This window comes from Sylvia atricapilla, chromosome 3, assembly GCF_009819655.1.
Source record: "Sylvia atricapilla isolate bSylAtr1 chromosome 3, bSylAtr1.pri, whole genome shotgun sequence".
In the NCBI taxonomy this organism is placed as follows: Eukaryota; Metazoa; Chordata; class Aves; order Passeriformes; family Sylviidae; genus Sylvia; species Sylvia atricapilla.
Window position 1 is genome coordinate 60,684,863 of NC_089142.1, and position 25,477 is coordinate 60,710,339.

General features: G+C 36.6%; 1 protein-coding gene across 4 annotated transcripts in view; it reads left to right on the top strand.

The window, feature by feature from the left end:
• ZDHHC14 (zinc finger DHHC-type palmitoyltransferase 14) overlaps nt 1-25,477 on the top strand; it is a 92,947-nt gene that overhangs the window by 27,997 nt on the left and 39,473 nt on the right. For 2 of the 4 annotated variants that reach the window (XM_066315524.1, XM_066315527.1), the window contains exon 2: nt 24,851-25,023. In XM_066315524.1, coding sequence (XP_066171621.1) covers nt 24,851-25,023 — 173 coding nt within the window. The remainder of the gene's footprint in view (nt 1-24,850; nt 25,024-25,477) is intronic. The other 2 variants (XM_066315526.1, XM_066315528.1) reach the window with 1 other exon arrangement.

Genomic DNA, 25,477 nt, shown 5'->3' on the forward strand with positions numbered 1-25,477 from the left:
AGGGAAAAATGTACTTCTGCATTATGGCAGTGATTTAAAATTGTTCCTGACTTTCCAGGTTGGTAACATGTTTAACAGCTCTATCTGTATCATAGGAATGCATGTATGCACACTATATGTATATATATATATATATATATATCCATACACTCTGTCTTAATTCCATTTAATAGATCTTTTGGTTTAGAAATTCTGCTATGCCCTTTGTCTTTTACATATGATATTTGAATATAGTACAAAAATAACAAATTGATTTGAACACAAGTGTATTTATTGTAGTTTTGTCTACTACAAATACTTTAATACAGTTCTGTGAATTAATTAATAGTTACACAATTATTTCAGCTTTTTATTAATTATCTTTGAATTCGTGCTTTCATTAAACAGCATCATCACAACAGGATTGCACAAACATCTGCCATAGACTTTAATAACTTCTCATATTTATTTTTGAGCATGTGCTAGTTAGATCTGTAATTCTTTTAGCTTCTTTTTTCACAATATTCTACAAAAGTTGTGGAGTTTTTTGCGGTTTGTTTGTTTGTTTTTGTCTTGAGTGTTCATGTTCCTAGTATTCATCAATTCCCACACTGTATGGGGACTGAAAAAGCATTTTGGCAGTGGACAAAATCCCTGATGGCTTTGTAGACTCCTCTGAGAGGGTTCTTTTCAGCCAGGTTTTGGGTTATTAGAATCTGACCCACATAGTGTTAATAGACCTTGAAATATGGTGTTACTTTCCATTCCCTTGATTATGTTGCTGTCTGGCATGCTACTGCATTAAAGTGCAAAATTGCTTTCAGTATGTATGTTTTGATAGACATTAGCGTAGTTTTCTGTCTTGTATGGTTTGCTTTTGGTCGTGTTGTGTGTCCTCCCCCTACCCTGTAACAAAGTTTTGGCCTTTCATAGGTAATCCTCTTATTTTTTAGTATGGTGACCTACATTTTTCAGCCAAGTATATATATATTTGAGAAGCTTGGGACTACTAGCTATATTGTTGACTTAATTTTGGAACTTAGTTATAGAGTAGAGGTCAGCACTGTGTTGAGATCTGGACAATATTCCTACCTTTCCCAGGTTTCTTTTGGTGATGCTCATAAAATCAGAATTTCTGTAGTCATTCTTGTGAGATTTTTTTGGTTTGACATATGAATCCACTGTTTGACTAAGGAAAGTGCTCTAAGCTCTCATGTGCAATTGAATTAATGGTAATTTCCTGTCAAGTAAATACGAAATTCTACTTTTATATGTAATAAAAATACTATGCAAGTGCACCTAGTCTGGAAGATATGCTGCTGAATGTTTCAGTTTGACACCCAAACACTGAGTGGTTTTTCCTTTCTGTGCCTGAATTCTTCCATCTCAAATTTTGAGGTAATGCTTTATAGGTTTTAGGGACATATTTTCAGGACAGTGTTTTGTAAGATGCTTAGTTGATACAATTTTTGAGCCACACCAGGAAACTAAGGAGTCCACCTTTTTACAAAAACTTGAGTAGTGCTCAATAGAGAACATCTCAAATGGTGTCTCAAATGGTATTTCAAATGCTGAGAAGAAAACAAAGTACTCAGTAGTTGCTCAGTAAATGGTGTTGATTCTTTTTTTTTTTTTAACTGAATCAGGGAGCAGCCTTGTGGGTGGTGGTAGGATGCAATTCTATAAATAAAAACTCTCCATAATGCATGCACACAGGGCAAGGGCAGATCAAGTCTCCCAGGCATCTTGCCCATTGCTTCTGGCAATGACTTTGACATTTGCTGACTTTGGAGTGCTTGATTTGTCTGTAGGCCTGGTGCCTGTCCTGGCTGTACAAGTAGGAGTAGCCTGCGGAACCTATGACACGAGTGAGATATGGGACAGAACAGCTTTTAACAGTTGGTTTTGACAAGGGCCATTGTAAAGTTGAAAAGAAAAATGTCATGCCAGAAAAAAGGTCAGGCGTTTTGGGGTTAAGAACAAATGAGTGATATGCCAGTGTATTTGTAAACTGTGTTTAATCATTGCTGTGGACAATCCATAATTTATCTGCTACTCAGGAAAAGGAACATGAAATTTTCTTCTCAGAATGAGCAATCTAGTGTGGGAGCTATTCATCAAAGTTTGAATGTCAGAAAGGTCATGGGAAGAGATTTGTAAAATTTTCATAATTCCAGAAATAACCCCTTTGGCATCCAAAAAGAAACTTGAGTATTTAGGAAAGAACCTAATGTATCTGATACCATCCTGCAGCAGGGTGGGTCGGCTCTGTGTGATGGATGTTCTGTACAGCAGGGCTGTATGTTTTCTCATACCTCTCCCTTCCACTCTGTGGGAAGGAAGGGGGAGATAACACATACATTTTGTGAGACAAACAGAATTCATTTTGCTGCTGATATCTGTCTTGTTTTGATTTTGCTATTCTGTATAAAAACCAAGAGTATACTTTAGAGACCCTATATTAAACTTGCTGTTAATTAAGTTCTTCGGATAAAAATCTCCCAGCAGGAGATTTTTGAGTTGGGAGGATTTAGATTGGAGCTCTCATACAGGGCTTCCTGCTGTAACATTCTGTGCTCTCTGTGAAGGCTCTACATTGTAAAAATGTCAGAAAATGCAATGTATTTATCTGCCTGATTGTTAATATTTTTCCTATTCAGATGCTTTCTACCTCTCCTCAGTTTTGTCATGTGTCTTTCCTGTCCTTATTTTTAAGCACATTCTATAGCATAATGGTTTTCCTAGTATATTGTTTTTCAAGTTCCAACTCTTAAACTTGTTAACATCTTGTGATTGCATATAGGAAAAGTATTTCAGAGATGTTTTCCTGGATTAGGTGTGTCAAGATGCAAAATACTTGGTTGCATATTGTAAGTGTTTGTGAAGTACTCTTGGAATATTCTATTTTCAGAGAGATTATTATGAAGAATCAATATTATTCTCTTTTTTCTCCACTCCCCCAAGAGTTTCATAATCTCTGATCAGTATTGATGTAGGTAGTAGAAGAGAATATATGCTTTCTAAAGGAAAAGTAACAGGAATAAACTCTATTCTTTTAAAAGCAAAGTATGTGGCTTTTAATACACAAAAAGTTCACAAAATCATTTAATTGTTTGGACTGGAAGAGAACTTAAAGATCTATTCCTAGCCCCGTTCCACTAAAGAGAGAAAAACAAAAAAAGCTCCATGCTGCCTGACCAGGAACATTTCCAGGGATGGAGCATCAACCATGGAGTAAGAAGTGGGCATTGTCAGATAAAGGAACACTTGCTACATAATTGGTAGGCTAATATAGGTCTTGGAACAGGCACTATTGCCATAAATTTTTAAAATAAATCTGTAAAAGAAATTTCCTTTAAAAAAATCCAGGCAGAGAACAGAGGCCATTCAGGAACATCTTAGCTATTTCCCTTACTGTTCTCACTGTTTGAGTTGAACCAGCATGTAGCAAGGCTTTTGGAATGTTCTCTCATCCTTGATCTAAGGCTGTTGATACAGTTCATACAAAAATGTGAAGCTTTCAGAAAAGAGAGTGGATTTAACAGTAAAAAATTTAGTTTCAAGCATTTTGAGGGTAAAGATCACAACAAATTTCATTTTTCTATAAAGTGTGGCTTCTATTTGGTTTTTCAGCAATGCCTAGTGTCACATTAGTGTTTTAAATTTTGCCTGTTTTGTAACCATTTCGTTTGTCTGCATCCAGTTTCATCTTCTGTGTGATATTCTGTGCCATTTTTTCCTTTCTGTTTTTCATAAACTAGAGTGCAGCCTGGCAATTTTGTTCTTTCTGTATAGTGCTGATACTTGTAGTAAAAGATTGGCACAAATTTAGCAAAGCCTTTTCTTGAAAATTGCTTTATAGAGGAGTTTTGAATTTACACTCATATGCTAATGCTGTATAAGTGTATACAGAGGACAGGTTTAATTGTAATGATGTTTTGAAGTGCCTTGACCCTACTGAAAGTGGCTCCAAAAAGGATGAAAACTGCTGTTCTTTGTCTGAAAGGAATTAGCAGAGCTCAGGAAGTGCTGTGTAATGGTTTTCTTGATGATTCATAGCACATTTTTTAGCCAAGAAAAAAAAATTACTTCACAACCTGGTGTTGTTTTGAGAAACGGTCAAAGAAATCGAGAAGTTTGTTCTGGAATGCATCACTCCTGTTGCAAAGTTAAAATAGGTTTTAAGTGCTAGTCCAAATTTATTTTTATACATTTTGGGTTTTTTAGTAATTCAATTATAAATCTTACTTTATTCTTTTTTGAAGATTGACTTACTTTATGGTAGAACATTTTCTTTTTGATGCATTTTTTAAGGCCAAAGAATAATATGGCTGTTACAACTTGCAGAGTTTTACCTTGTCGGTTTTATCTCCTATTACATGTTTTAATGCTTATCTGCAACAGACTTGCTGGTTTTAAACCAATTGCTGAATTGGAAATGTTAGTTCTGATGAGAGAAAAAGTGTCAGAAATATTTCTTCTGAGCTTGCTTTATCATATGTCCTGGGAGAGAAGAGAATTTCTAGCTTTGCTCAGGCCAGATATGTTTTTTTATTCCTTAGAGTACCATATAAATTATGATTAGTAGTACCATAGTGTGAAGATATGGCTGTAAAGCTCTCTTGTCAGAATGGACTCCCACTGATGTTCAGACTTACAGCTAGAAATGTTAGAAGTGGCAAGGTTTTTTATACTGACTTTTAATATATTATTTTTTCAGTGTATTGTTAAATTCCTCCTTTGTAGGGGTTTAGGTCAGCTTTTTACAGCTGGTTTAAAAAAAGCATGACTCTGGCATTGCTAGTGCTAAGCCTTTGCTTTGAACCTTTTTTCATTTTCCTTCCTCAGATTTCTCAAATCCCCCTGCACTAGCTAAGGCCTGTATCACCTGTCTTTGTTCTTCAGAGATAAAACTGCAAATTAGATTTTGGATTGCTCCATAGCTAGATACAGTTACACTGCAAGCACTTCAAAGCTCCTTGGGACCATGAGGGTCAGAATAAATGTATGTATGTGTTTGTGCACTCATATGTACAAGGATGTATGCATATGTATCTCTACAGACTTGTATATGATATTACATTCTTATTTTTGTTCAGGACATGTGAAGATAAGTCTAGCGAATTCCTAGGGGCTTGTGAAATTTACACCTGCAGCTATTTTGGAAGAGTTTAGAGATTGTATAAATTCTGTGACTCTGGGTGAGGGGATGGATTTTAGTGCAAAACATCTTTAAATCCCTGTTTTGCCAAGGAAGCCGGCTATTATGGCGAGAAATCAAGATGCTTATAATTTCACATACATTAGATACCTACAATTCAGGTATCTAATCTCAGTTGGAAGTCCTGCAACCTTGGCTATTGCCTCTGGAAGCTTTAATAGAAGACTAATCTTAGAGTTTCTGTAGCTAAAAAGCTCTTTAAGTTTGGATGATAGTTAACATGATGTGTTGTGGAGTATTCGATGTATCCTGTTAGTGTATCTGGTCTGTGACTGCCAGCTTTTCTGATTGCTTTGGTAGCAGCATGATGTAGTGTTGTGCTGAAAGTGAAGTTAGTGTTATTTATAATGAACATTTTTTCTAAGCTTTTAGTAGTTGTATTTAGCAATACCATGAGTAAAAATAACATTTTGAAGTGCTTTTGAGGAAGCAAAATGAAATATTGAGGCTTAAATGATGACTTAATGGCTTACTGCTTTACAATAGTGGCTGCTATTACAGCAGGATTTTTTCAAGTAGGAGTGAGACAGCAAATGTAGTACTAGAAAAAAAGACTTTAAATGCTGTTTGTGTTGGCTGTCTACTGGGGATGAATTTCACGCTCAGCCAGAGAATATCAAAATGAGTGGCTGTAAAAACCCTTGCAAAGCCTTGGCAAAGACTGAATATGAAAATAGGTATTGAAAGAACAGTAAACTTCGGGGGAAATACAAGCCTGTTTCCAAGCGTGAGGCAGCAGTTTCTTCAGCGGGGACAATCCGCCGTTAGGTCAGTGTCAGCAGAAGAGAGGGATGACATTTGTAACCCAGTCCCAGCTGTGGCTCTGTCCCCTGCTCCAGTGGCGGTGCTGCGCGGCCCAGGCGGTGATGGATTGGTCTCCTGCAGAGCTGCCGCAGCTGGAAGCGCCCTTTGCTGGGGCTGGCACGGGCCGGCCAGTGGGACGGGACAGGGCAGGACTGATGAGCTCCTTCTGTCGCGTGGAGTCCTACCTTTGGCTGTAAGCCCTCTGCTTTTTCATGCCACAGAGCAGTCATTTTCCAAATACACCCTACGTTAAAGCTCTAATTTTGCACGCTTCAAAACCATATTGCTGGTCTGTCCTACCAAAGCTGCTGTGCAAGGGATGGAATTTCCTTGATCTCTGCCTCGTGGGGTTTTTTTTAGGACTTGCGGATTTTAGACCTCACCTTTTAAACATAACTTTTCCCACTGGAACATTTCAATGACTTAAAATTCTTTTCTCTGAAGTTGGATTTTTTTAGCCTTCATATTTTGCATAATATCTTATCAATATGCCTATTGTATACTTATAAATACTCTGAATGAGTTTCTTACAAGCTGCACAAATCCTTTCTTGTGAAGCTTTCAGTATAAAATGTTAACATAATTTTCTGCCTCAGCTCCTGGTTGATCTTTCTTTTTAATCATATGCCTCTCTTAATCTAGGGATTAGTATTCGTTTCCTATAAATTAAACAATTTAGATGAGGCTAATTCTTTTGGCTAAAAGTCTTTAAATATGCAGCTTTAACATTATTATTAGAAGTTTCTTACAGACAGAATTTTACTATTTTTATACAAGTTAATCATTATTAAGAAGATGACTATTTCATGTAATTGAGCTTTTCCCAGGTTTTCAGGAGTTCATCAAGAATATATTTCTATCTCTTAGCAAAAAACTTTAAATTTTAACAACTGTAATCAAGTCTAGACTTTCTCTAAGTCACTTTATTTGCTTTATATCAAAGATACAGACTTTTGTAATCGTTTGCTTGGGGGTGATTTATGGGATCCATCACTTTCTGTAGTCTGTAGATCAGTTTAATATTATGTGTGCCTTGGTTTATGTTGGTATGACTTAATTTATATTTTTCTTCTGTATAAAATTAGATTTAAACAGCTGTTTTCAGTGAAGATAATTTATATGTTTGCTTAGAAGAAAGTTGCTTCATAACAGCCCTGTTAATAAATTAAGGTTGTTTAGTGTAGTAATAATCTAGGATCAGTAATCTGCTTTTTAAAAATGTACTAATTTGAGAAAAAAAATCATTGAAGCAGGTTGTCAAATGGAGGGTCAAGCACTTCATGTTGGATTTTTGACTTACATGTGGAAAATCTAAATTGCCAAAGCAACTATGGTAAAAATGTGATTGTGTTGGCAAATGCAATGGATTATGTTCTTCAGAAATTCCTCTCTATTCTTTGTCTTTTATATTAGTAGGTTATTCTGCTTTTGTGAGCTCCTATTATGATTTAGATGAGGTAGAGGTTTTTGGCACGAATAAGGGTTTGGGACACGGTGCAGGTGTTTTTATGAAGAGTGTGGGACCTTGAAAGAGGTGTGAGCCTGGATAGGACAAGAGGCAGGAATTTCTTTTTAAGTGTCATTAGTTCACCTCAGTTGATGAGTAAATATGGAAAGAATAATAGTGGGAGATGGGATTTTCCTTGTATTTTGTCATTGTTTACTTTTATTTCTTCAGTTTGGCCTTTCAAGGTGCGCTCCTAAGCACTTTTAATCTTTTTATGGTCCTTAAGGCAAATTCAGAGGTCTTTATTTGTTAGAATTGGTTTCAGAAATGCAATTATTTGTTATTTGCTATTTGTTACTTGTTATATGGTAGCATATAACTATTTTCTTAGACTTGTTATAAAAACTTCCTACTTAATTTGTGGTTTAATATGCTGCTTTTTTCAGTTTTCTGGATTATCATTACCTTTAATTCTAACTTTTCACATTGTATCTTCAGGCTTTGTATAGTCAAATATAGATGTTTGTTACTGCTCTTCTCTCCTGAAAGTCCTTTCGTGAAGTTTGCTGTAGTGACTACAGTTCCCATCCATACTGGTTCATTTGCTGTCCTTTGAGCTGGAGAATTCTTTAACCCAATGCTGTGTTTGTGATCCAGCTTTCACATGGTGTGGAAACCAAAACTCCACTATTGCTCTTCGGAGCTCCAAGATCTGAAATCCAGGTACTGACTTCATGCAAAACCAAGTTTCAGTTAAAGCTTGTTCACACAGGGAGTTTTCATATTTCCTTCCTTATGCCTCTGTTAGAACATTTTTGTTTTGGTGAGTAGAGTTACACAGAAATTAACCTAAAGTGGATTGGACGATTTACCTATGAAGTATAAAGCTGCTTCAACTTGCTTACAGTCCTGCCTTTAATTAAGGTGATGCAACTCTGAGTGCAAATGAGACATGGTTAAACCTGAAGTGCAGTTGATAGTGTCTTTCTATTCTGCTTTGTTAGACCAAGTGAAAAAAAAGTGCCAGAAGAAGTGTTGCTGGTTGAAATAATACACAAATCTAGTCTTAAGTGTCACCTGTATAACATGTAAAAGTCTGACTATGAGGTTTTTTATGAAGTGTATTTTTGTATTTTGTCAACAAGATGGTACCTGCTGGTCGTTGCCATGGTGGTGACCCAATTCACTCAATATCATATCCCTTAACAAAACAGTGGTGGTGGTGTGCAGGTAGTTAGTACAAACACTTCGAAGAAAAAACCTTGTAAACTAAGGATTGTCTGTCTCTTGGATGTTTGCATTTCTTCAGGGATCTTTTTTTCTTTTCTGAGGCTCCGGGGCATACAAGGACATATATTTTTGTATTTGTATGGCATTCATCATTCACTGCACTGTTGGATTTTGGTGGATTTCTTTTTTCCCATTTCAGACTTTGCCATTGATTGCACAGTCACAGAGTGAGCTGCAGGGCAAAGAGGGAAATGTACTTTCCTGTCACTCAAAATTTGCTTTTGTTGGAAAGGAAGCAGTGCTGAAAGGAACAAAAATGAAGCTATTCAGTCAGTGCTGCTCTAAAAAATGCCTTTCCCCCCCAAATGATTCTTTTCTCTTTTATTATAGGTTTATAACACTGGAATATAGCTCTTTCCTGCCAGTTTGAGATAATTGAAACCACCAAATTACAACATCCTTCTGTATAAGAGGCTCCCAGGTGTAGTCTCTGTAGTTGTTTCGCTGCTGAGCAGAGAGAATTGTCCTCTGTCTGGAGTCTGTAGTGTTTGGGAATCGTCAGGTGCTAAGTAGGAATAAAAAAATTGGTTGCATTTTTATTTATAGGAACTGTTTATCAGGATGCTTCCCTGGACAGCTGTCTTCTAAAAGTTTAATTTCACTGTGAGCACAAGGTGCTGTTTTATGGCTGCTCTCCATGTCTCATGGCTAATGTGCATGGTGGGTGTAAGGACAGCCAACACTCAGGGCTCTTCAGTACTGACTACAGGGAGTCATCTGTTCCCAGCAAAGGGCTGTGAACTAAGGAAAGCTATTAGTTTTGAAGGAAGGTGTTTTGGTGCTTTCCAGCTCAAATGGTCAATAAGCTTCACTACTTAGTCCATTTGTAGTCCCACACCAGTGTTAATCGTTCACCAGTTTAGAGGTGTTTGTGTCATCTTAGAGATGGCACTGGGCATTTGGCTTTTGGATTAGGCTCATGTGATTCATTTTGTGTTTGCTGGAGTTGATTTAATCAACTCGTAAAGGCATTGGGAACAAATACAGATTTGCCCAGTTTCTTAAGTGGAGATTTCTGACAGTAAATGCCAGAGAGACTGATGGGGAGATGTGCTTTTTTTGCAAGTAGAAGGTGCAAAACGCCTAATTGTATTCAAGATTTAAAGAAAGAAAACTAAAAATAAGGGAAGTTTGACAATGTAGGAGGTTTTTTACCCATGGAATGATAGGATTATTTTATAATTTACTTAAGCCTAGAAATCATAGAGTTATTGAAGTATTATCACTAATAATATGTTGTAGTATGGAGAATATATATCAACACTAACAATTCAGCTGTTATTCTATCCAAGGAAGATTCCTAGTAAGTAAAATCATACAGCAAATATTTAGCAAGAGGAAGTTACAAATTAAACAAATCCTATATCAAGTAGCAGTAACTCTCATATAATGCCAACACTTTTTTCATTATCTAGGATTCAGAGAACTTCTATATAACAAAATCAACAACAAAAGAAAGGAGCAAAGTCAAATTTTCCTTGTTATGATGGTAATGATAGAATTTGCTTTGTAAATGTAGTTCATATCTGTGTAGGTGATGACCTATTTTAACTTAAACAAGTATTTTGAGGAGGCTGAGTGAAATTAGGATTTCTGTTTAAAAAAAAGTTTTGCCTGTATAATTCTGTGGAGTTCAAGAGCAAAATGTTGAAGGACTAGGGACTTTTATGTGCTTTGGCCTATATCTTAAATCAATCATCTCAATTATAACAGGCTGCAAGTATTGCTTAATAGCACCTATTCACATTATCTATGAATGTCTTTTGCTTTCCTTTAAAGTTCAGTGTTACTACATAGTACTTACTGTGCTGGAGTCAGTCCTATGCTATGCCTCAAAATAAATGGAGACATCTGATTTTTTTCCCTAAAAATATTTCAAAGCTTTTTTCTCTTGTAGCTGTATTTACAGTTTAACTGCATATTATTTCAGATCTTTGAAAATTACAAATTTTTGATCATCTGTTTATTAACAATCAACAATAAGTCACAGACAAATCTAAACAATGAAAACCAATTTTCATTGGAAAATAAATTTAAAAACAACCAACCAACCACCTCACTTCTTACTCTAGCACTTACTCCCTGGATCATTTGTGTCAGCACAAGGCAGGAGTGGAAATGACTAAGCTGGCTGAGAGGAAGAGGAACTTCATTTGGACTCTCCACAAAAAGTTACTCTCAGCGTGTTGGTGATGGAGGAAATTACTTTGGTCTGTATGGACTACTGTTATTCCTCACACTGGCGAATAGGTAATATTGCCTCAAGGCTCAGATCCTGAAGTTCAGAAAGCCTAGGGCTCTTTTTGAATGAAATTACTTTCGTGGAACATGCTTGTTTCTCAGTATCATTCACTTCACAGAAAAAATGAGAGGAGAATTCAGGTATCTCTAGAAACTTTTTACCCCCCAGAACTCTGGAATAGTTTCTTCGAGTTGTTGTCTGAAATATTGACAAAGATGTGCTGACTATATTTGGAAAGAAACTTCCTAATGTTTCTGTCAGGATCAGGTTCCTATTAAATATATTTGAAAACCAGTAATGTTCCTTGTTTGAAGCTGAATCATATAATTTTATAAAGCAGTATTAAAATGTATAAGGGACAAATGCCTTGTCTCTTTAGGAGAAGCTGGAACACTTTTGGATTGATAAAACTTCTTCATTTTTTTGTAACCATAGTATTTTTTAATGAGACAACTAATAATCAGCTTAGTAACATATGGAGTTTCTATTTTAAGTCCTCCTCCTTTTTCTTCCCCTATTGTGTAAGCCGAGCAGTGTTTCCTGTTAGTAATTATTTGTATTTCAGTATTACCTAGAGATTCCAGCTGATTTGCTTGCTGTTTAGACAGTGTTTTTGTACAGTAGTGTCCAAGACCATCATCAGGGTTCACTGGCAGAAAAAAAAAAAAAGGCAGGGGAAAATTTTATACTCATACAGGAGGACTTGGCATGTAATTTTGCCTTGAATGTGTACTGGATAGGTGGATGCTCCAAAAAAGAAGAGGGATCATGGTGTGGTGAATTGCCTTTGCACAAGGTCACACAACAGAACACTGGCTCTTCCAGGAAGCCAGCTTTACTGATTCCTGGTCTCCTGTCCCATCCACTGACCTGTTTCTGACCTCTATTGTAATGGGCCTCTCTTAGGTTGATCTGTCTCCTTTTTGAAAGAAAATAAATACTATTTCATCAACCAGAAATGAAGTCCAGTGCACATGTTCAGTGTCCTTCAAAAGAAACAAAAGAAGCCAAGATGGATTTTTTGCATTTAGCAACAGTTGGAGGATACAGTATTGTTTATGCAATACTCTTTAGGTCTCCAGAGATTGTTTCCTAAGGATAGAAAGGCTGAGGAAGTGAAGGCATTGGCATGGTGTCGAAGCAGCTGCAGAGGGTTGGCTAAGCTACAAGCATCTGACTGCAGAGTAATTCAAAAAATAAGGAATGTTCCTTTTTTGTTTTGAAATGCATATATAGTTCTAGCTAATTTTAGTATGAATATTATAACGTCATATACAAATTAGAGATGATTGCACTGTAGAGTTGTAATGTAGCATATTAACAACTGGGGGATTTACACCATATATTTCAAAAATATTTTCAATACTTATTTTGTCATCTAGACACTTCCTTATACCAGTAATGCTACCAGGGCCTTTGTTTGCCCTTTACTTAATTTTGCTGATTTCCTTGCCATAGAGATTTAATACTTAATTTAGTTCTTCATTACCGTATGAGAAGTACCTTGAGAGGTTTTTGTCAAGAGCAGTGTGCCTACAGAAGTTTTAATAATTTTCATGAGTTGGATGTATATTTCCATAAACAAGAGAGAAAGGGGTTAATGAATTAATTATGAAACACTCTCAAAGACTGGATTCATACTGGCACTAGGTTCTATTACAATCAGTGTTAATTGTGTTCCTGAATACTGTCGTTTTCCTGGGACCTCACCCTAGGGTAGGACAGACTTTTAGAACAAGTGTCTACTTTTTTTTTTTTTTTTTTTTTTTTTTTTTTTTTTTTTTAGGTTACAGAACAAAATACAGCTGAAGATGCTATGAATAATTATCACTGCTGTTGAGAAGCAGCAGAATGCGTTCATGTTCAAAGAGGGAGATTTGTGCTGTCCTGAGGATGCTCACAGTGAGATGATCATACTCTCTATGTAGTACACGAGCCTGGCAGTTGTTCTGGGCTGGCAGATGTGGACTGTTACATTTTAATGCATCTCTACTGTTCTAACAGACTGAAAATTTGCAGAGAGCTCTTGTCTCACTGTTGGTGAGGATTCAGACACCAATAATAGGGCTCATATGCATTCGTGGCTATGAATTTTAATTCAAGAGTAGTTGCATTAAAAATCTTCTGGGAGAATTAATACAGCTGCACTGGCAACTTGGTATTTGCCATGCTGCTTGCTATTTTAAGGTTTGTAGCTTTTCTGAGTAGAGTAATTGCACTCGTAGCTCTTGCATGTTTATTTCCCTCCAGCCCTAGTATTTTCTGCATTTTTTAAGCAAGATTGTTAGTATGTATTTGGGACATAGAGGATATTAATGTTATGTTGCAGTTCAGGACAAAAATGTAATGTTTAGCATTTTAATTAACATAAATTTGAAATAGAAGTTTCTCTCTAGATTAGAGTGCGGTTCACGATAATGTCTGGTTTTTATAAGATCTGTAGTCTTCAGTCCGTTTTTCATCCATTCAGCAAAATCTCATTAGAATCTTCTGTATCCTTGTAAGCTTTGACTTCATGGACTGAATAGAAATGTGTCTGACAAACTGTCCAATATGGGAAAAGAATGGAAGTGGTCTAGGAAAAAGGGGGTATGTGTACCTGTGAAGAAACAGAAGCTTGTGCTCCTTGTCTGTCCTTTATTTGTAAATAGAAATTGCTTACTCTGCTGCAGTGCTGGATGTACACTTTGCTTTGTCATTTATCCATTGTGAGCTTTAGTGTAATTTTTAGAACTAGGATCAAGATGCACCAAGGTCATTCCTTTCTGAGCACTTGCAGACAGAAGATGCTATAAATCCCCATTATGTTGCACCTTCCCATAGAAAAATTATTCAGAAATTGGGCACAAACCTGAAAACTCCTGAACTTTGTTGTCATGTAGAGGACACAGAAAGGAAGGAGCAGCAACACATTAGGCATTTATCCTTTTATTCAGTGTAGCTATTTGAAGTGACATAATCAGCATGCTGCTTAGTTCCATGTAGCTCATCTCTTTGGCTGTAGTATTTTCTGCCAATCTGAAAGGCAAGTTTTGCCGTAGAGAAGAGATGTAATCAGAAGACAAGTTACAAGAAGTCTGTAGAAGGTTACCAAACTCTGGATCTTCCTCCTGATTATGGTCTGTTTGTGTTGCTATGTGTGAAGTCATTGATTAACCCAGGGTAGGAGCTTCTCTGTTAATTCAGTTGTGAGTATCCTCAGATAAATTGGTGTGATTGTGAGGTGTTGTAAAGTCTGCAGTTCCCCTCTGGTGCTATAGCATGAGGAATATATGCATTTAGAATTGGCAAAAGGGCCCAGGCACCTTCTCAGGAGACAGTCTGAGGGATTGGCCAAAGCAGCAAAACTGGTTGAAGACAGAAAACACCAGGACAAAAGGTGGAGCTCACGATAGCAGTGCTTGAAGGAGATAGTCACTGAAATAGGTTGCACATTGCTGATGTCCACTGAGAGGTGGTGCACTACAGAGATACAGGCTGTAATGTGGTGTCATTTTGTACAGTCAATTGCAATCTTTGTTTTATTTTCACTTCTGTGCAATTGTTCTAGATATTCAGAAGACTTCCATTTCTATTTAGCTTCGTCCATCGCTGGTTTCCTGTTTATGTAAAAGTGCCAAAGTGAAGAGCAGGAGTTGGTGTGGTATTTGCATGGTTGTCAGTGTTTGTGGGAATTGTTTTTATGTCAGCATATGACACTGGAAGGTGGACAGCAGAACGTGTTTGACAGTGTAAAGATAGAGAATAAATTTTATGTTGCAATTCCAGAGAGTATATTCTGGGAACAGTGAAGTAACTGAGCTTTTTCTCTGATTTTCATGGCTGGTTTGCCTTAGGGAGAGAGTTCACATCATTCCACTTGCAAAGCTGTCTACTGGTGTCTGTATAAATACTGGCAAAAAATGTGTTCTTTCAGTGGGGGTCATGTCATATACAGGTGCTAACAAGTTGCATAATTGAAATGTTAGAAGAAGAAAAGAATTTGAAATTTATAGTCACAGTGGATGCAACAAAGACCTTTTCTTTGCTTCACCTTTTTGTGACAATTTTAGGAGTTTTGGCAGTCTGACAAAAATACAGATGTTAAATTGAAGAAATAAATTTCACTTTCAAAGAAGGATAGCAGTAACATGCTGTGCTTATTAATCTCCCCTACCTGAAATCCTGTTTTGGTTTACATTAAAATTAGAGGTTGTGGTAGTTACTGGGCAAAATTGCATATTAGTTGGGAAAAGGCTTGAAAATCTCAATGAAACGGTAGAAAAGGAAATTTACATATGACAAAAAATTAAAACTGAGTGGGAATGTTGAATAAAATATTTTTAAGAAACTGTAAAACCTGGGCATTTGTTTATTCTTTTTACATTCAGATCTGGTTTATACATTAGCAGTCAAAATATTTGGTTACCATACAGCATACAACTATAAAGTAACTGTAGTTCTTAAGTGACTGACATTTGTGTGAAGAACATAATTATTTTAAATGAGGAATTTTTGTAGTTGTTGTGCTTGCTACAGAATCTTCTGTGAAGCCCTCAACTTTAAACCATTAACAGGGATGATTTTCATCCTTAGTTTTTAATTTTTGAAGTAACATTTCTGTGATAACTTTCATTGTCTTTTTCTGTGATATGTGTTTCTTGATGTAGCTGTCTTAAGAGAAAATGTGCTGGAATATGCTTTTTCTTATTTAAACAGGTGACTGAAATCACAGAATTGATGTATGGTAGAAATAAATTTTGGTGAATTATAGAAGTATTCAGGAAGAGAATATGAAATTAATAATTTCAGTCAGTGGCCTTTCCCAAGAGGAAAGTACTCCTCAGTGATATGTTTGTGAAAGTACAGAAAAAAATATTATTGAGTCACTGATTTTTAATTTGATCATACTTATCTAGGCTTGATAAGCATTTAACATAGAAGTCTATAAAGAGAATTTAAATGTCTTCCAAAAAAAGGAAATGCTCAGACAAAAGTGTTGCATTACTCAAACAGTGCAATCTTTTCTGCACACATCCCTGAAGGTAATTTAATGCTATGACATTGCTAAACTCTGGTGATTCAGAAGCAGTATTTTGCTGTAGGATATTTCTTAAACTTTTCATACCTGGACTTCTGTGACTTGTACCTAAATCTCAGTTTTAAGGAAAAACAGTGAAAGGCCATATTCCTAGCTGTTTCAATTATATTGCTAATCCAAATATTTGTAGTGGTGATGAATCTCTGTGTAGATGAAGCACTGTGTGCTTTTATTTTTTGTATGAAATAAATGATTTGCCTCAAGCTGGTCTTTGCAAGTTGATATATTTAAACTGACCCATTTTTAGATATGGAGATCTGGCACTGCTTTGGAACCATGAGTGCAAATTAGTTGTTGGGGTGTTTTTTAATCTGAGGTAGCCTGCAGTATGCCAGTCTGCCTCTCCAGTGAGCACTTAGTGTGGGTTAAGAGAATTCACATGAGACTGTGAGGAGGCAGCAGGAGAAAGCAAAGGATGCCATTTCAGGTAAAACTCCTCCAGCACTTGTGGAGACCCGTGGCTGTGAAGTTCCTACAAACAAGCCTCTTGAGTCTTTTTATGATCAAGTTGCTGAATTGCTCAGCTCTGTTTCTTTTGGGGAAGAGGAGGTTAGGCTGTCTTGGTTTTATCCTCCTCCTTGCATTATGTTTCCAGTTGCTTTATTTATAACAATGTGATACATACTTTTGATATGTAGAGTGGGTAGGATTATCAGTTCTCCATTTTTATAAGTAAAGGAGCCCTAGGAAGTGCTGCATCTGCTTCTCAATGATTATTCAAAGGCTTTTATTATAGTGGCTTTCACTGAGAAGTTAAGATGTAAATATTTTTTTCCTGTATTTTAGATGAAAGTTCATTTGTGTGTTCTGTTCAAAAGACTTGTGATACAGAGAACTGCAGAGGAAAGATGAGTAAAAAAGTAATCCAGGGTAAATGAGCAACTGTGTGGTGTTTAGATACCTGCCAGGTTAAATCATGACAATAAGATACTGGATCCACTGTTCCTAAGATTATCAGTATGGGTGGGATTTCTGCATAGCAGCTGAGTGGATCTGGAAATCACAGCTGAACTTCATCCTGCCTTCTGTGTGTTCCTACCTGTTTTCTGGGATTCATTAATTGCACAGTGAATTAAATTGTTTAGGAAATTGATCAAAGAGAAAATGAATGGTGGGGGGGCAGGTTGGGTTTGGTGGTTTTGGTTTGTTTTTTTTGGGGGGGGTGTTTTGGTTTTTGCTTGTTTGGTGTTTTTTTGGGGGGGTTGTGTTTTTTGTTTGTTTGTTTTTGGTTTTGGAGGGTTTTTTGTTTGTTTGTTTTGTTTGGGGTTTTTTTTGTTTTTGTTTTGTTTTTTGTTTTGTTTTGTTTTTTTGTTTTTGGTTGGTTTTTTTTGAAAAGGAAACAGATGAAGAACAGTTCTTCTGTGTTAACTCAGTGTTAGCCAGTGTTGTGTTATATAGGGTGACAGTGGAATGTGGCCAGAGGTAGGGATTGCATTGACAAGCCTTTGCCCTTTAGCAAGAGCTGGGCTTTACATCTAGCCTTTAGACCTTATAGATTGTGGAGGGTGAAAACAAACAATGCCTCATTGAAAGCTCAGAGTCCAATAACTAGCAGCAGCTTATTTATGTGTGCTTCAGTTTCCAGAGGATCCTGTGAAAAATCACCTCAAAGCTCACACTCCTTTAGGGACTTAGTTGTGGCGTAATGCGTTTCCGCTTGTTTTGTCCCAGTTTTCATTTCAGTTCATTAGTACTTGGGATTAACCTGATGGTTTAGTTATAAAATCACATAACAGGAAATAATAAGAAATAATAAGGAAGCAATATGAAGCACATCAGGAAAGAAAGTGTTCTATATGGGCTGTTTAAAAGAAATTACAGGTTTATGTATTTAGTGGAATTCATTCATTGGTAATCTTACACTATGAAAACCAAACCTTGCACTTCATTCAAAACTGGAAAATTTAAGTAGAAATATATTTTTTAGTTTTTCAAGTAAGTAATTAGTCAGGGAATGGAAATAGCAATAAAGCAAGACTTCAATTTGCTGCATGTTTAGAAGCTATGCTATTTCTAAGTTTGTCTTTTGAGGATCTGTTATACTTGCATTGACTTTTCATAAGAGTCAGGCACTCGATGTATATACCAGTTTGGTAGATAGTCCCCATTTTCTTACTACCTTGCTTGGCAATTTCTGGCCAACAGTTGATGGAATCAAAATTTTTTAAATAGTGTTCTGTAAAACAAAGATGTTCCTTATCTCTAGAACAAAGTAAAATATTATTGGTCTTGCAGGAGCTTCAGTAACTACATCTGTTTCACAGACAGGTTAATTTTGAATTACGCATTTTATTTATTCCAACTTTGAAGTTTGACAGCAGATCATTAGAGTTAATTCATGTAGCAATAAAAATTGGGAGGTCATGCACGGCTATTACTTTGATTGTTGTATATCTGCTGCATTAAACCCTTCAGATCCTCAGTTGTAGGAGAGAGCTTGTGGTTATCTTCTGCAATGTCATAAGCAACAGTGCTTCATCTAAACTCCTACATCCAAATCAAACCAGTGTAAATCTTATTCCAATGGCAAAGCATTACAATTTAATGGAGTCAGTGCTGCAAGATGTTCCATTGAATGCTTGCAGGTTTGAGCCAGAGGAGAGAGGTCCCTGCAGTCACTCATTCTTAGTAATTGCTCATGGGTTTGAACAGCTTTAAAGACCAAACTGCATCCAGTTTCTGTGTGAAACTTTGAAGACCATTTGTTGAGCTTTTGCTGTTATGGGTAATGTTAAGCTAATTTTATTTTGTAATAGGTTGAAGAGAACCTATAAATCAGTTACCTTATTAGGTTTAAGGATCATGCTAGTTCAGTAAGCTGTGTGATTTCATCGTATTAACCTTCTTTGTTTTAAGTAATCATTTCTCCATGTTGGTAGAGGCTAGGAAACTGAGTTACACACTAGAATTACTATTAGTTTATTTATATGTGTTTACACTTAAAAATTATTTTCAATTAGAATTAATTTTAAATGGAGTTAGCCCCAAGAAATATAGGAAATATAGAAAAAATAAGATGTATCTAATACTGTAAAATAGAGAATAAACTGATAAAACATTTAAGCAAGGTTAAATGATATATTTAAATGCCTCCCATCTGAATCCATTCAATACAGATGCCTTTCTAATTAGGTCATAATATTTTAGATTATTAAGATGATGAGGAGGTAGTATTCTGGCTTTGCTTCTGTTCCTGTTGTCATTCTGCCTTTTGTCTGACAACTGTTCTTATTTCCGTTGTCTTCACGTGCTTGCAAACATTCCAGATTTCCTGAATTTGAAAAGAAGCAAATTTTCAGAAAGATGGTTTTTGTCTTGTATTTTTTCAAGTAAGTTTTTGAAACTGCTTTACCATTGTGAAATGAGAGAGTGTATGATTTAGAAAGAATGTTCAAAACAAAAAATGATAATGAAATAAATTAATTTTAAAGTAAATTTCAAATCCTATTGAAATTAGTTTGAGTGTTCCTTAATATCCTTTAAAACAATTCAGTAGGTATTTTAAAAGCTGTACAAAAAGAATGAGGCAGACATAGGAAACTAATGCAGAACTTCCTTAGCTAATCTTGTTAGGAATTTCATGTAAACATTACTTGGACTAATCTATACTCAAATTATATTTTTTGTGTGCCAGCAGCATGCCTCTGAAAAAAACAAGTAGAAGAAGGAACCCTCCAAACTACACAATGGCTCCAATTTTTTCACTCACATCACTGTCTTTGTCCTGTTTATCTTTATAAATTTTTTTACTTCCCAGGTTTTTGCTGTGCCCTCACATTTTGCCCATCTTTGTCTTCCTCTGCCTGTGTTGCTCTTCATGCATGTCTTTGGCTGCTTTCTTTGCACTGGCAACTTATCATTAGAAAAATAAGTTATAAGCTATTTTTGTTCTTCTAGCCCAAGGTCTTGCTTTGCCTTTAATCTATCTATATATGGGTATTCTGTTGCCATCTCTAAATTGGAAGAGGTCAGGGTTAGAACAAGAGGCTGTGGTCTGAATGAAAACCTTACTGACAGCTGCTGAAATTGAGGTCTTCTCCCACTGTCCAATTTCCCCTCTCCCTGTAGTTTTGTGTGTCTCTCTTGCTTTGTGCCAATATCCTTTTCAAGTGCATGTTTGGTTTGTTAGACAGACAGAGAAGTCAACAAAATGGTGTCACTTTCATACATTTTAATGAAGTAACTGTGATCATAAAAGAGGCTGATGAAGATTTGTGTTGGCATAAGGGCAGAAGTTTGGGACAGTGGCTTGGAGCAATGATGCAGTGGAGTTGAAAGGAAGGGTAAGCTGAGAGGAGCCATAAATGAGAGGAGAAGGAGAAACAGCAAACCCCTTGGGCTAGTAAAAAAGGCAGCCCAGTCTCATTCAGGTGTTAACTTACAACACGTGGAACTGAACCCAGGGTGCACAGTGCCAGCCTTCTCCCTTCTGTTGGACATTACCTGCATGTCAATAGCCACTGCTATATTAAACAAACAGTACCTGCAGAAACAGAAATGAAGTTGATGTAGGAAAAGGAACAATAATTTTATTCCCTTATCTTACTTTGCTCAACTTGATTTATATTTTTCCTAGAATACATATATTTTGTATGTGCTGTGAAGAGTTTTATACTGATGAACAGCTTGACATAGAGTATCCTCTTAACAGTCTTGTAAGCCAGGCTTGTAGGGTTGGGGTTTTTTTTAATTAGTGGAATTAAGTGTGATGGCTGTTCCATCTTTGCATGAAATTTGCACTTTCATTGTTTTCTGCCTGCCATCTGAGCAAATCTTAATTTTAATCTTCAATGTATAAAACTGCTTTTTTTAAATACAGTCTCAACATCTCTCCAGGTACCCGCACTGGCTAGATTTGTCATTTACTGGTCTCCCCATCAGTGAGTAACTGTCAGTGAACCTTTCAGGAAAGCTCTCATCTTTCCAGGAAAGGCCTTCAGGAGACTTCTTTTCTTTCCTCCCCTTTTCTAATGACAATGCTTGAAAGTTGTAGGACTCTGACTGTGCATGCTCCTCAGCACAGTTTCTATATGTATTTTTCTGCTGATCTCAGTAGCCACAGGGAGCATGGTTACACAGTTACAAGGGCTGCTGGGTGTAAGAGTTGCTTTTGGACTTGTGCATCCTTTGTTCACAGGGGTGATGCTTGATAATTACCTCTTCTGTGCCAGGGTGTTTTTATTTTTATCAAGCTGTGACAGACTAGTCTTCCACCAGATTTTATTTCCCTCCTACACTCATGCAGACTTTCACATGATGCTTCGAAAAAGCAGCTGCGAAGCAAAGCAAAAAACAGGGCTGCAAGTATCAAAGTTCTCAATTAATTTAAAACTTCAAGTTATGTTACAGTTTGCAGTATGCAGATCCAACCATTTTTGTCTGAAAAAGCTATTTCCACAGTAACAGTTACTAATGGGGTCTGTGGTCTAGTAATATTTTCTAAAAATGTGTTTTCTGGGATAGACCTAGTTAGTACTTGCTGTCCTTACAGATTAAAAACAACTGTTTTACCCTAAGATGTAAACTGAGGACGTCAGTTCACATTTAGTAGTTACCAAGTGCCAATTGGAAAAGGTTTGTCACTGCTTGCTCTTCAGCAGGACAGAGATTTTGTCTGGAGCTCTCTGCTGTTTATCAAAGTGTTTCTGGCAGTGGGCAGATCTCTCTGCACTGGGAGTCCCTCTGCAGGGAGAATTCTGAAATTTGCTGTCAGGAAATACCCACTAATGTTTGCTTTAAAAACTCACTGAAAATACCCTCCAAGAAAAATACTTACTGTAATATCTGAGCTGCTGCCTGAAGAGATACATCCTCAATTAAATTAATTAAGGAATCTGAGCAAACACGAGGGATAATCTTTTTCTGTGTTCAGTATTTGACAATTCTAAAAGTAGTAACACTAGAAGTGTTTAAGATAATATTGACTTAATGTAACAGTACAAATGCATTTGTTATATAAGCATGCAAACAAAATATATAAATACACAAGTGTATTTCTACAGATGTATTCACAATTTTGAGCTGAGGTCTGTGTTTTTAATTTAAAGTCGCTTTTAATGAATTTTTTAGTAACTCAGGAGAAGTAAGATTTTCCCCCTTTTTTAAAAACAAATGTGAAGAAAAAAGGTCGAATGGTATCTGCTGGGTTTTGTTTGGTTTGCTTTTTTATAAATTTAGCTAACAGGTGTTTCAAAAATTAATTGGATGTTTTTAAAGGAGAGATGTCATTGAGCTCTCTGCAAGGCCATGTAATATTACATAGTCTGTACATAAATCAGACTGTGTTAAATGGTCCTGCCCAGACTTACTGTCTGAATCTCTGTAAGAAGCTGCATGGACTGGTTTCTCAGCTTGAAATAATTTTTTAATTGGTGGAATATTACCTGGTTATTATTACCAAAGATGCCATCTTCAGTCTTTCCTGCATTATTGCTGAAATAATTCCAAGTCAATGTTGGTAAAATACATGTTGTTAAACCTTGAAAACAACTTTAGGCGAAGCAGATTAACCTCACTTTTGCTTGTTGTGAAGATTGTACAGGGCTTTGAGAGGGGATTTCACTGCAGGTGGACTTGGTTCAGCCAGGCAGAGACAGATTTTTTCGTGCTTTTTTACTATAAAAAATATAATTTTTAAACAATGTTGGGCTTTCTTAGTAATTCAGCACATCAACTTGTTCTTTCTACCAATTTCATATGAAATTACTGTTAAAAGGAAACATGTTAGAGTCGTGGTGGCCCTTAGTTTCTGTTGAGTATCAATGAGAATTTGTGTATGTAATGCCATTGCTGGTTTTGTGTTGGCAAGTGTTGAAATTGTGCTGTGCCTACTGTGCTGAGATTATCTCATGTTACCTTTCACACACATACAGCTCTTGTTCGGTCAACAGACTTCAGCACAGTTGCAATTTCTTAGGTACGTGTAATGAATAATGCACTAGGAGAGTGAGAGGATGGTGTTATATTTAGTGTTCATTAATGTACATGTTCCCTCTAATCCTTTTAAATATACATTCTTGCAGCCTATTTGTACTCTTGTCTGAGCATATTACAGTAGTCTTGATTTCAGTAATCCTTTGTGGCAAGAAATAAATTGAGCAGTAGGACATTCATGCAGTATGAAAGCTTCTCTTTGGCTGTTCGTTCTGACAGGCTTCTCCTGATGTGAGGGGAGCAGAGCTTACAGCTGCCAAGGCTTACATCTTGCTGCTGCCTCCTTTAGCTAGCACTGATTTCATAAATCTGGGTCTTTGAAAATTTTCCTAAAAGCATACATTTGAAGGCTGTTTCCTAGTACTTCAACAGTTTATTTGTTACGTGTATCTTGGTCCTCGTGGTTTTTTAATACCCAGTTGTCTTTTTAATCTTTTGTAACTTTGTTATACCTGTAGTATTGCATTCATGTAGGGAGACATGATTTCCACTCGTTATGCTATGCACCATGTAATTCATATGGACTCACTGCATCCATGAAACCCTCTAGGTTTAATGAAACAGCCAAGTATTTTTAACAGGATTATGCAGGGAGATAAATGGTTTGTCCATGGCAGCTGGTATGAAAAGTGTTTCCATTCTCTCCCCATCCTGTCGACAGAAGTGATGGACAGTGGAGCTGACATTGTCATCGCTTGCTCAGAGTTAACATTCCACTGAGGTTAACTGACTTGCAGTGCAAAACCTTGCACATCTGAATCATCATTTAAAGCAGTCAGCAGAAATAGGGAAGACAATGTTAACTAAACTTGATTGATACCTAGAAACTTTAGATGAAGCCCTAAGGCCTAGAACTTGTTGATTTTTGACTTCTGTTTTTAGGCTAATTTTATGACTTCTTATGCAGACATCAGGAGTAAATGAAGCCATCTCGGTGTCCTCCCCTCACCTACTTAATATAAGAGCTGTGAGGACAGTCTTCAGCCTGTGTGTTTTCTAAGATGGTGCTGCAATGCTTCCTGTAATGTCTAAAGTGTTCATATCCCTTCTTTTTGCAGAGTTGTAAAGAGATACTTATATTTGTGTATTAGTTGGATTCCAGTGTTTCTGTCCATTTTTATTTAATCATATGTGAAGCATGAGGAAAATTTGGTAAAATGTAATCCAGTCTTAAACAACGCTCTCATATATTGTAAATCTGGTAAACGTAGAGCCATTTTTGTCCTGGTGAAAGGCTGTTGATGTTGCCATAGACGTGTCCCTGGATTGTTTGCTCCCTGGTGGGTTGAACTGTCATTTGCGTTCTTCCTACCTTGTAAATGAGTAAACAAGTTTACTAAGTTACAAGAAATGGGTTAAAAAAAGAAATCAGTAGAGGTCTTACAATATTGATACACACAGAGACTGTTTAAAGGAATGTGTTGCGTGTTCTTGAGCACCACCTTTCTGGTGGGTGATAAATCTGTTTTATAGACTTAATTATGAATTTCAGTGTGAATTATTTCTTCATGTTGGCTTCTTCAGATTATTTCCCTTTTCCTCTCTCTGCCCAATCTACTTTAATGTAATTGGGCAGCAGGTGAAGAAATACATAAGCTTATTATCTGGTGATAAAAATATTGTATCTTCTTATGTAAATGAGTATTGCATATTAGTGAGGCCATTATTATGCTGCTTTATTATATTGAACATACTATGAAAAATTCCAGAAATTTCAGCTTCCATAAATATTCCTAGGCAAGTAATGTATCAAGAGAAAATTGAATTCTTCATGTGCATTTATAGAGAGAAACAGGTTTTGAGAGCAAGTTGTATTATGTGTTGTTGACTCTTGTACTCCTTTTCTTTTTCCAGTTGCCCGTATTTGTCAGAGAAGATTACGCCTGCTATACCTGCAATCGGTGGGATTCTTTTCTTTTTCGTGATGGGGACCCTGCTGCGTACTAGTTTCAGTGACCCTGGTGTCCTCCCCCGCGCAACACCAGATGAGGCAGCAGATCTAGAGAGACAAATAGGTAACACCGAAGGTCTGTTGTCTCCTCGCTTTCCTCCCGAGGGTGCATGTACTGTGTGAAGGCAGTGTGCTGCTCTGCTCATGGGAGGAGTTACTCCTGCCTTGCCTCAGTGATTGTTCTCGAACTGTAATGTCTGATGGCGTTGCAGGGATTCCTGTGGAAAGATGATTGATCAGTTCCTCAGCAAGAAAGTAAACAAAACCCTGGCCTTTTGGAGTGATAGTTATTACTGTAAATAATTCTCAGCAAGTCTGGTAGAAATCTCTCTCTGGTACTTAAGAGAATATTTTTGAAATGTTTTTGGCAAGAAAGCTGATATTGCAAAAGATCTACAACTGTGCATTTTTAAAGCAGTTTATCCTCAGAGTTTAACTGAATTTAATGATGTTATTTATATTGCAAAAGCGTCAGATAAGTCTCTGTGTTAATATACAGTTAAAATGTTGCTCTTTTTTGAGTAAAGCCA